General features: G+C 37.6%; 1 protein-coding gene across 1 annotated transcript in view; it reads right to left on the reverse strand.

Moving 5' to 3' along the window:
- Positions 1 to 12,345, reverse strand: part of CD2AP (CD2 associated protein) — a 76,750-nt gene that overhangs the window by 9,317 nt on the left and 55,088 nt on the right. Inside the window, exons 9-13 of the mRNA XM_066180024.1 lie at positions 11,117 to 11,221; positions 8,715 to 8,751; positions 8,293 to 8,355; positions 4,858 to 5,017; positions 2,929 to 3,071 (exon numbers count right to left, since the gene is read on the reverse strand). Coding sequence (XP_066036121.1) covers positions 2,929 to 3,071; positions 4,858 to 5,017; positions 8,293 to 8,355; positions 8,715 to 8,751; positions 11,117 to 11,221 — 508 coding nt within the window. The remainder of the gene's footprint in view (positions 1 to 2,928; positions 3,072 to 4,857; positions 5,018 to 8,292; positions 8,356 to 8,714; positions 8,752 to 11,116; positions 11,222 to 12,345) is intronic.

Here is a 12,345-nt window from a genome sequence, read left to right on the forward strand (position 1 = left end):
CTATAAATTTGCTCTTACTTTTAGTCCCCACCAGCTCCTAATGGAAAAGCCTACTTAAAGTAACTCCTTTAACAGCTAAGGAAAACAGGCATTCAAACAAACAAAAAAAAAAGTGCATTTTTTATAGAAACCCCAAAATTTTAGTACCAATAATTGCAACTGAAAACCACGCTCACGATGTTAAGAAGAGGATATGTGTATGGAATAAAGCATTTGGATTTCCTTAGAGATTGTTATCTTACCAAAATGGAGAAGGGTAGGGTAATTTCCTGACACGTAAGAAGGGAAACATGGCAAACAGGATAGGAAACAAAATCTGGAAAGAAAAGTCAAGGAGAGGAATGTCTAGAAAAAGATTCTGAACAAAAAAATTATTTTACAAAGCAGGAAAAAGAAACATTTGTAGAAGAAACAGAATTGCTTTACATGTTCAGCATGCCACTATTACAGCTTTAGTCTTTTACAGCACTTGATCCTAATCAAACAGAGAAACATTTATGCAATTTTTCAAATAATACTTCAAGAGTAGTTATTTCAATGTGATCAATGTTTCTAAATGGTTCTGATTATTTGTCCTTATCTGATGGCTGGTGACATAATTTTGGCATGGGTGGTTTGGTTTTTTTATTACAGGATATTTACAGCTTCTTATGCTAAACTGAAAGAGCCTCAATCTAAACCTCACTTCATGGTCAAACTAGGTTGCAAAAAACCAGGACCTATATTTAAAAAAAAAAAAAAAATCCTAAAAATTAATGTACCTGAGGATCGTAATCTGAAGAGGGAGGAAGAAATAAAAAATAAAGACTCTGGTAAAGCAGTTGCCAGCCCCAGCCATCTGTTTCTCCTCATCTTTTATTAATACCCATTCTAGTTATTGTAAGGTTAAACAGCCTTAAATGTTATATAAGGACCCAACATCTTATTTTTCTAGTTTTGCATAGCCTTTGCTGCACAGGGTATTATTTCTTTAGCAGCACAGTATGTAGAGAATTAGAACATGAGATTAATTACATCTACTGGCAGGAGTTTGGATCAGTCCCTTTTCACAAAAGCAGTAGGAGTGACTTCTGCAGATTGTTTTAGGGAATGTCAGTTTGACAAAAACAGAGGATTTCTGAAACTTTCCTCCAACTGCAGCTCCTTGACCCTTCTCAGTGCTGCAGCCCCATATGGACTGCCTGAACCCCCTTTGTTTGCTGTGCACCAAACAGAACTGAACAGACATCACCCATGAGCCCACTGTGATCCCTGTGGTCTGCCTCATCTACGTATTAAAATCTTTAATTTCTCCATCAGCCTGTAAAAACTTATGTTAGCAAAAAAAAATCATAGATTTGTTTTTCCTCAATCTGTGTAAAATTATTCTGTTTCTATCACAGAATATTCTGAGTTGTACTATGAACATGAACACCTTACAGCACAGGTACTGTGTTGCCACCCTGGTTATTAAAGATGTCAAGGTAACTGAATGTAAAGAAAAAAAAAATATATATATATTCCAGCTGTTTTCATAGGGAGTTTTTCCTAAGGTTAAATGATACTGTGCTTATAAAGTAACACATCTAGCACAACCCTAGAGATAATCATAGAATTTGTTATACTATCTAGAAAGCTGACAATCATAGAATGGCTTGGGTTGTGGACAGGAGCTTTGGGATCTTCACCTTCCACTATCCCAGGTTGCTCCAAGCCCTGTCCAACCTGGCCTTGGACACTTCAGGGATGGGGCAGCCACAGCTTCTCTGGGTAACCTGTGCCAGGGCCTCACCATCCTCATATTAAAGAATTTTTTTCTACTATTTAATCTGAGTAGTATAACTTCTGTATTAAAGACATACATGAATTAATCTTTCCTCATACAAAGCATTTACACTTAAAAAGCATATCTTAACATGCTCGATGAAAAAAAAAGTCTGGAGTATTTTTCTCCATTCCTAAACTGCTTCAGTTCTTTTACTGCTTTATTTTTATCTTCTAGATGAATTTACTATACTTTGGACCAACTACTCTACAACTAGAATATCATAATTTGCCTTAACAAATAAATATATTTATGGTCTTTTTAAATTGATTATTACTAAAATCTTTTCTAAGACAAAAAGTTGCATTTGATATTTGCAAGATGAGCACTGCAAGTATAATTCACTACAGCTTCTCCTGAAGTGGTTAATCACAAAATATAAATAATTTAGAGTTTAGAAAAAAAATGCCCACAGCAGTTGATCCCTGCCTAAGTGACACATGAGGTCAGCCAAGGGCTTATGGTATCAATACAGTAGTTCAGAGATTCTGATCATTAGATGTGGGTGCTTTAATCACTAGCAAGGGTTTTACTGGATATATTTAGAATTCAGGAGATGCCAGGTTTGGCTCAAAGTGCTTTAAGCAAAGCCATAAGCATGCTATTCAAACGTACAATGCTCCATGCTTTTTTAAGGCCTCAATTTAAAGTATGATAAATTCAAAATCTACAACAGCTCTGAACTAAATCACAGGAGGCCAAAGATAATGGCATTGCTAAGAATTCTGAAGCTAGCTAGAAAAGCAAAGTTATCTGAACTGCAAGAGCAGAACAAACTAAACCAACCATTAAGAAAACAACTACATAAAAACTCAAGATGAAAGTGGCAGCAAAACAAAAAACAACAAATAAGCTTTCAAATTAGAAGAAAAAACCATTATCTCTGTCTCCATTCCTGCCCACTGTCACAACCCAGAGCTCAGCAGCTACCTGCAAATATCCTGCTGACATCTGCTCATCCCCTCCTGACTCTTACCTTCAGCTGCCTACAACACTTCTAAAAGAATTCCCAGGCATAAATGCACTCAGTGGCATTTTGAGTAAATCACTCTAAAAGCTTATTCCAACCCTGTAAAACACAGCAATCCGAACAGAAAGGACCAAAAGAACATTCTTTTTCTTACCTGATTCTTTAGAGCTCTTTACCACAAGTGAATCTACCTCTACGGATTTTGGTCTGAGCGGCAATGGTTCAGAGTCTAACTTTGGTTTTGCTACTGGCTCAACTTCAGATTTAGGTCGAAGAGTAACAACTTCTCCATTAGTTCTATGGTAAGAAAAAAAAAAGAAAAAACCATACCTAGTGAAGAGATGAAATAGTTTAACAGAGAAACATACCAAGAATTAGAAGCAAACTGAACAAATTATGGTAGATTTCATCACTTTCTAAAGCCTTATTTTTAAAATCAAGGCTTCTGGACATCAATTCTACTCCAATGAAAAACAATTCTTTTGTTCTAGCTCTTGCAGTGTTGTCAGATGTGCACAAAATACATGTGAAAATAACCCAGAACTTTTAGTACAAGACACACTTTGGCATTTCAGTCCAAAATATTACACTTCAAATGACAGGTGAGCTGAATAACATTTTCACTAATACCTCTTGAAATAATTCAGAAACGGACTCCTGGACATTAAAGAAATCATCTAGTACAGGAAAAAAGGCTGACAAGAACAAGTTATTTCTTGCTGGGAATGGAAAAAGCTACCTTGTAGCTTTTGTCCTACCATGCATTCCTACCATATCTGCTCACATCATTCACAGACAAAAAAAGCCGAATAACAACAAAGAAAAAATCCAAAGTAGTAAAACCCCCACCAAAATAAATAAAAAAGAATAGGTAACATTTTCCTTTACAATTCTTGCCATCACAAACCCATGCTGACCAGGCCTGATTACCTGGTTGGCCTGTACATGCTATATATAAACTGTGCCCCTTTCATTTAACCACATCCCAAAGCCTCTAGGTTTTATTGCAGTAGAAAAAGAGACTGTAGCCTGATCTTCCTAAAACAATGTTAAAAACTTTCAGGTATTTAACTATCTCTAGCATTTAAAGGTTTCAATTATTAAAGGCCCACAGCTTACTACAGACTTCTATTTAACTACACATGTGTGACCCTTTAGAGCAGTAATTATTTTCTAAGCTGAAGAAGAACATGACTTGTGGTTTTTAAAAAATAATTGTCACTTGGTAAAGTCTCCAAAATACCAAGTGAATAACACAATTCTATACTGAAAAGTTATTTAAGGTGCAAGCTTGTTGCTTTATTTGCACCAGGCCAAGTGCATCACAATTTCACTTTCTCACAGTTTTTTCAAGCCAACTGAACATCCCAAAGGGAGTTACCAGTCAGCTGTTGGTTTACACTTCTGGGTAAGGGCCTAGAAACTACTTTGATGGAGACAAAGGAAAATTCTATGTGAAGGAGATTGCATGGATGCAAAATTAGTTTTAGTGAAAGTTTCAAACTCACGAGGAAAAAAAAATGAAGTGGATCTAGAAGTATTTGTTCCTATTTATCCATTAACTCAATTGAGAAGGCTCAAAAGTAGAGAATCTGGTTCTGTAGTAAGTGCGTCCCTCCCCAGAAGCAGACATGAGCCACAGTGAAGTAACTTTAGCACAGGTGCTCAGTTCTCCCTCTCCATCTATCTTAACCTATACTAAGAGCTCAAGCCTTGAACACCGAGGCAGCTCAAATTTTCAGGGTTTTCTTCTACACAATAATTCTCAAGGCCCACACTCTTTTACTCCACCCTGTTACTGTAGCTACAGCAGCCCCCAGATGAGCAATTTCATCTGCCCATAGTCAGTTGTGCTCTAATACTGACTCTGAGATGGATTCAATGTCTCAGAGGATTTGAAAAGCCGAAGTTCACATTGATCAAGACTTCCAGAACTAAGACAATGGTAGGCAGAAGGCAAAACTTATCCTTGCATCCTTTTCACCCTTAAAGCACAGATTTCTTCCCAACTCATCCATGGAGGAAGATGAAACAACAAATCAAACTGAATATTCTTGGTGACTGCAGTTTCAGTCATACTGACTTGGATGCAGATGATGGCAAACCAGGTTTCTCTGGACGTTTTGGGTGCAGGAGCCCTGCCCTCAGTAAGCTGTTGGTCTTGCTTGGAGGAATTGGCTTCTTGGGTGGTACCTGAGGAGCTTGGGGCTTCAAAGGCTTCTGATCCAAAGCTCCTTTTTCATCTGAAAAAGGAAGTCACATTTTAAAAACCCCACATTGTCTAGAATTCTTACACTGCTAATGAATTAGAAAGCACCTGCTGTCAGAAATGCCTTCTTTGAAGATCAGAATGAAAAATAGAAAAGCAAGTGTTTTAAATGACACCTTAACAAAACACACTTACCTGAGCTCAGAGATTTATCTCAGAGTAAGATAAATCTTCCTACTGGCATGAAACAGTAGGAATAAATTATGGATTCACATTATGGCACTCCAAATGACAGCTAAGAAACAAAAAATCTTTGTACTGCTTTGTCTTTTCTACAATTTCATTTGATTTCCTTTTAAAGAGTTGGGGGTTTTATTTTGTTGTAACTAGACTTCTTACACACAAGCAGCATAATTTATCTATGGAAGAAGGGGGGAGAGAAATGATTTTTTTATCTGAATGGCTGAAGCTATTTTATCTAAAGTCTACCTTTCTACAAAAAGACAGACATTAAGTATCGATAATAATAATAATAAAAAGTTGCATTTATTTGTTCAATGACTGCATAACCTAACTGAATCCTGTCCAGAGGAGCTGACATACAACACATGGAACACTGAAAAATTAAAGGCCTTTACAAGCAATAGTTGAATAGGTTTCAACCCATGTGTCCCAACTCTACCCTGCTGGATAGCCAGAGCAAACCTTCTATTTTTTCCTGTAAAACCATGCCACAATCCAGTATACACAAATTATTGAGTATTTAAAAAATAATTGCTAGGTTACAGCAAGGGCTTACAGTTCTTTACAGTCACTGCCCTCTTAGGGAAGTAAATCAGTAAACTGGGATGGAGAGAGTGACCTTCAGCTTTGATTCTCCCCATGCTCCCTTCCTGCAATTTGCTTTTAAGCAAGTATTGATGTGGTGTAAAATGTTTACATATGCTATGGATCTGGGAGCAGGGCTGGGTATTTGCTTCAGCTCCATGTAAGCAAAGTGCCTGAACTGCCAGGACTGATTTCCTTTGGACAAGTCCTGTGGTCACTGAGCATCCCTCCAACCCTAACATGGGAAGAAGCCAATGTTCTTTCACAGGAATACTGGGAAGCAAACAGATCCTAGAGACACTTCTGTCAAAAGCATTACTCAGGGGCAGAATTGTCTTCCAGCTCTGGGGCACTTGAACATCAGGAGGGGCTATGAGCACAAAAACTGGCTGGCATCTCCTTGCAGTGTCACTCAGCACGGAGCTGAAAAGGCAGGATCTGAAGCAGTGGAAGGATTGGCCACACGGTGGGGCTGCCTGCCCAGAGTAAAGCAACACTTCAGCAGCCCCAGCCACTCCTGCCCCCCCACCCAGCACCCAACATTTCCAGTTTTAAACCAGCCAAGACTAACTGCAGAACAATTGGCTTTATTGAAGCTATGCTGAGCACAAGCTGAGAATTACCCCTTATGCTTTTAAAAATAAGTCAGTTCATAAACAGGGCAGAAAAAAAATGCTCTCATCAAACCCTATTCCTGAACCCTCATCTGTCAGTTCTCCCTTCTAATACTCCCACTCAAAATCTGAATATAAAAAACGTCTATAGCTAAGTGGAGTAAGTTAATACCAAAGGCCAAGGTTCACCATGAGCACAGAAACTGGGCATTTCTGCTGGACAAAATGACATGTCTTTTTTGGATTTTGCTCCTCAACGAAAAAGAGTGTTGGCTAAAAATGAACAGTTTAGTAATGGAAATAAAAGATACAGATCTGAAGACATTTACACAGGAAAAAAATTCCTACATGACACCACTAAGTGTCTTTCACTATAAATACAGAAACACTCACAGAAACTCTGCTTTTAATTTTTGATTAATTTTTGATTGCAATTAAAGGCAGATTTATTAGTCTCCCAGTAGGCAAAAAAAATGACATGGTTTGATAGCTTCTGATTAGAGCTGCTCAATTAATATTTTTTCTGAGAACTAGTTACAGAACAACTTCATACTTAATGGGTTTAATTACTAGAATTAACAAGGCTATTTTTCCACAAGTACATTGATAAATGGGCATATCTTCCAGTAAAACACTAGTGCTATCTAAAAAGTAATTTTTATTACCTGATCTGCAACTGAATACATAACAAATTTTTCCCCCTTCGTTTTCTGTAGCTCAGTAAAGAAGAGTTCTCTACTTTATGCAATTTTGCAGAAGATTCCACATTCCTGTTTTTTGGATGGTGTCACTTTTTCCTTTATTCCTCCATGAACAGTTGAGTTCAACTATGCAAGGATTAACACTTTAGTCCAAACAGAATCAGTTTAAAATTAAACTTGCTTCAGTTTAGAAGAGTTTAAAAGGAGACAGGTGATCAACATTTCTGGAATCATACAGTTGATCTCAATTCACACCTGAAGACACTGCTCCAACAGAAAAAAATTACTTGTCTGCTCACATACAGAAGAAACAGAACTGACTTGAACAAGTGTTTTTCATATTCAATACCTGAGAAGGTGCCTTGTTAAAATGGGGGTAATAAAAACTGCCCAAGGTAGCCAAGAAACCCATCAGCAGCCTCACTGGTAGAAATGCTGGTCAGCCACAGTTCACCACTCACAGGACGGAGTGGTTTTGTAATCTGGTTAAGCTGCAGGAACACAAGGATTCCTTCGCAAGCCCCAACCAACACACTTGTTTAGGCTTCTCATTTTTAAACACAATCAAACATTTTCACTTGGCAAGTTTTTCAAACATGGAAAGAAGCCTTTTAGAATCTGTTTGGGTGACAATAGTAGCTTTGACTCTAAAAAAAAGTGTCCTTTAAATTTTAAGAATAAAGCAGTAAATATCTCCAAATTCAGTGGAACTTGAAAATATGGAATATAGCAAGAATTACCAGGACAAGAAATCTCTGAGTATTGTGACTGTAACATCCACCTAAGGAGTCTCGAACCTGTTCTGTGTAGCTTTCAAGATACTTTTGATCTGACTGATTTCTGCAGCAGTTAACCTTTCCCTTTCCAATAACTGACTACTGACGCTCAAAACTGCAGCCACTGTCATGGAACTACCCCTTCAGGAATTTAATAGTAACTATGTTACTGTGCAGTGCAATAACCAATCTTCAGAATGTAATGCAGTAACAAGAAATAAACTTAAAATAGAGCTTAGCAGTTCTTCTAACCACTCCAAAGATGCTTCTGTAACATCACAGACATGACAACCTCAGTAGATGGTATCAAGGGTGTCTGTATGATGGCTCCTGAACAGAGAGCCTATGGCCAGAGCAGTCAAGTCATCGTGAAGAAAAAACTGTCCTTACCTTTTTCTTCAGGCCTCAAAGAAAGGAATTTCTTCTCTCCAGTTGGCAATTCAGGTCTTGCAGCTGAATGCAAAAGGAAACCACAGACATTTCTCAAAGAGCTTGAATTATCTTGGTCACTAACTAAATATAAGACTCATGCCAAGTTGTGTCTTCCCTTTTGCAAGGAATGTAATACCATTTATAAACACTGGAGCCCAGAAAATGGTGAGCCATTGTGAAAATGTTTCCAAAGGAGGCTCCATCATAATTTTAAAAATATACAGCAGCAGCAAAATATATAAAGTATAAAAAGTAACCTCAAAGTGTAACTATGGCTGCATTACTAGGAAATAAAAAGCAACTTCTAAATTTTCTGTTGATGTTATGCACTGCTTCTGAAATTTAATATTTTCTCAGACCATGATACATGTACTACATACCTGGACTTTTAACTGGAGGTGGAGGTTTCTTTGGCTTCTGCAAATGAAGGCAGAAAAAACAAAAGTCAAGCTAGCAAACAGATATTCTCTGTATCCAAGACAGCCTCATTTGTGTTTTGTTTTGCATACTGTAATGTGGAGCTTGTTTACTAGCTGATTTCAAAGTATTTCACAAAGGAGGCAATCAATTCAGACAGGAAACACAAAGACCTGGAACAATTCCTCTGATATCTCCCAGACAACCAGTTACAACAACTCAGGTCTGTTCAAATGAAACCAGTGCTTCAGCAATGTGCATAAACAGAGGGGAAAAAAAGCCCACCAAACCTACAACCCAATAATTTCATCTTTTTTAGTCCAAAGAATTGTTCTGATCACACTCATTTTAATTTCAATATGTAAACCTCAATCTCAGCCAGTACAATGCTGGTTTAAACGAGTAAAACAGGTAACTTTTTGAACCAAAAATGCTCACTTTCACAAAAAACAGATTTCTAAATTAAGCATCAGAGGAATGGCTTCAATTAATTGATTTTTAAATTACAAGTGTAAGAATAAACAAATAGAAGCTGGCAGCATTTGTTTCAAAGACTGCAGTAACAAGAAAAACATTGATTTGAACTCCCTTATCATTATATTTAAGTGGGAAAGATGGACAAACTATACCAGCCATTAAAAACGTACAACGTACCACTATGCAACAGTCTGTATATTGAAATAGTCATTCATCACTTTCTGATACTCTTGAAGTGGAATCTCTCTCCTCCTGAAAGGAGAGCGGCACCTCTCAGGAGAGATCTCAACCACTCATCCTCAGAATGTGATTCACTAAATTGCTTTAGAAGAGCGCCTTTCTGGTTGTACCAAGGACAAGATTCCCCGATAAAATGATACAAAAGCCTACAAAACCACTTGTTCTTCACACAAGTACTGCTGAAACCATACAGGCTCAGTCTAACACAACCCCTCCAAAAACGCCTTGCAGTGGGTATTTTTAAAACAGTTGCCATGCATGGATTTCACTTCTGTGCCCCTACAGCTATTGAATAAGCTCTTTTTAATGCAGCAAGATTTTATTCTAACATGTGAAATGTAATTAAGCAAGCAGGAGAACCCATATTCAATTTCTTTCTCTGGTTTCAGAGGACACAAAAGCAAGTGAATCTAAGTAACAAGATTCCATTTTTTTTTCTTTCTTCCCCAAAAAAGTAATTACATTATCCAGCTGAGCAGCATTGCTGCCTATACCAAGAGCAATTAAACAGAGTTCAGCATCAACTTGCCATTATACAGTTCTGCTCTGTGTTTTTATGAAGTCAGTATCAAATAGCTGATTATGATCACCAGCCATCCAATGCCCTGAACCTCAAAGCTGCACAGTGCAAGGTGAATCCCTGTGCTGAGACACTGCACACAAAGCAGAATAAAGGATCAAAGCAGGGAAATGCTGCTTAGGGTAAAAGAATGGGTTTTCCCCCTGTCTCTGTAGGAATCAACTCTGTATTGTGAAACAGCAACCCTACCTACCCTCCCTTCTTGTATTTTATGGCATTTATGCAGCCCTTGCACAGCTGAGAATCCATATGAAAAGAAAACTCTGATTGGGGGTAGGTAGGTTTCTGTGTATGAGAGGCAACTCAGGATAAATGATAAATCAGTAACTCCTGATCTAGAGCTGAATCCATTCCACCTGGTGTTGATTTACATTTGGGATATTAAAACAATGTACTGTGTTACTTGTACTTGTTACTTACAATGCATTGATAAATTTGGGAATTAACACAAACATCTTTGCTACACAAATGTGACAGAACCAAAACATCATACTAATGTCAATTTTAAAAAACTGCAAAACAGGAACCAAAATTTTAAGACCATTGAGTACCACGTGAAAACATGAATTTCTACAGGTTAGTACACAAGAAAGTGAAAAAGTATTTCTAACTCCCACCCCAAAAATATTCTCCTTATCCTGCAGCCTACTGCAAGTTCTGACACGGAAAAATCCCAGTCAGACCCGGAGGGGTCACTCAGCATTTTGTAATTACAGTTACTTAAGGACTTGAGATGGAAAAAGCCAACAGCTTATCTCCTTTCTAAATAGTAAGGGTTTAATTCAGTAATCAGTAACATGTAACACCATGCTATCAGAACTATACCCTTTTCTAAATGACCTGATCATCCTCATTAATTAGAGTTCGACTCAAAAAACACGCCTCATATTAGTATCTATAAAAGATTAACCTTTTCATCTTTCTTCTTCCATAAAACTATGTCAAGATAAAGTTAGAACTGCCACAATTGTAATATTTTAAGCAGCATAATGTGCTGTGACCTCTTGTATTCTCTGCATTTTCATCAATAGCTTCTTGTGATACTAAACAACAGGTGGAAGAACTTACAGGGAAGTCTTTATCAGACTCTTGTATTTGAACAGCAAAGTTATCTGGGAAGACTCCTTCTTTACCGTTGAGCTCTCCTCTCCACCAGCCTGGCTCTCCAGTGTCCTAAAATAAACAACAGGTCACTTCAACCAATATTTACTTCTTCCCCAGAACAGATACAGTTACACAACAACTTCTTCCCTTTCACACACAACATAAAGTAATTGCTTGCCTGAAACTGGCCAACTTAACAAGGGGAAACAGCTACAGATCAGAACAGGTTTGGTCAGTTTTTATTTGTTTTCTAAAATGCAGGATTAAATTATATTACATCATATAAGATAAGGGTATAAGGATAAGATCTGCAAAGGGAAGGGAAGTACATAAACCCAGTTAAGACCTAACACACGACATTTGAGCTTCTCAGCTTCCTTGACAAGCAAGTTATTCAGTAAATACTTCAAATGTTATTGGCATGACGCACAATTCTACTAAATAAAAGTGATTCTGATGTGATGGATCAGCTCCACTGGTCTGAAAAGGGTGAAGACGGAAAGAATATACCCCACTGAGAGAAAAAATAATCACACTACGACAAAAGAAAAAATATTGGATAATGAATTCAGTGGCAGAGAAATACATTACGTGATGTTCGTGGATCAAGGCCTTTGTCCATAACAGATAGTATGATGTTATACTTTACCAGCATAAATAACAGCTTTCCTCTGTGCCTCAGATCCAAAAAAAAAATCACAGAAACCCACAATGATTTGGGTTGGAAGAGACCTGAAAGATCATCCAGTTCAAAATTCCAGCCATGGGCAGGGATGCCACTCAGTCTGGACAACTTCTCAGCTCCACTTTGGACCAGTGTGTGCTTGAGGTAAATTGGTTTAAAAAGACAAAGAGGCAAGAGACTGAAGGAGATGAGGGCAAGGGTTGCTGTGTTTACAAAAGGGCCTTCCATAACTACTCTTTTCCACTGTACTTATGATCAAGGATGCTCATCATATAAATTATTTGATTCCATAAAATTAAAATTTTAATAAAGGAAAATGTGTTTTCTTCTGCAACTGAGTGGAAGTTGAAGACGAAACTTTCCACTTTTTAGGAAAGTCATTATTCCTTCATACAGCAAGCATACAAACTAACAAAAGACTGCAGAACAGTGCAGGGAAATTAGGTATGGGTAGGTTTATTTCCTGTTTAGAACCCCTTCTGCAACAAAATGATCTATCAAAAAGGTG

The sequence above is a fragment of the Chamaea fasciata genome, unplaced genomic scaffold (assembly GCF_029207755.1).
Source record: "Chamaea fasciata isolate MVZ Bird 193981 ecotype frontalis unplaced genomic scaffold, bChaFas1.0.hap1 SCAF_3, whole genome shotgun sequence".
NCBI lineage: Eukaryota > Metazoa > Chordata > Aves > Passeriformes > Sylviidae > Chamaea > Chamaea fasciata.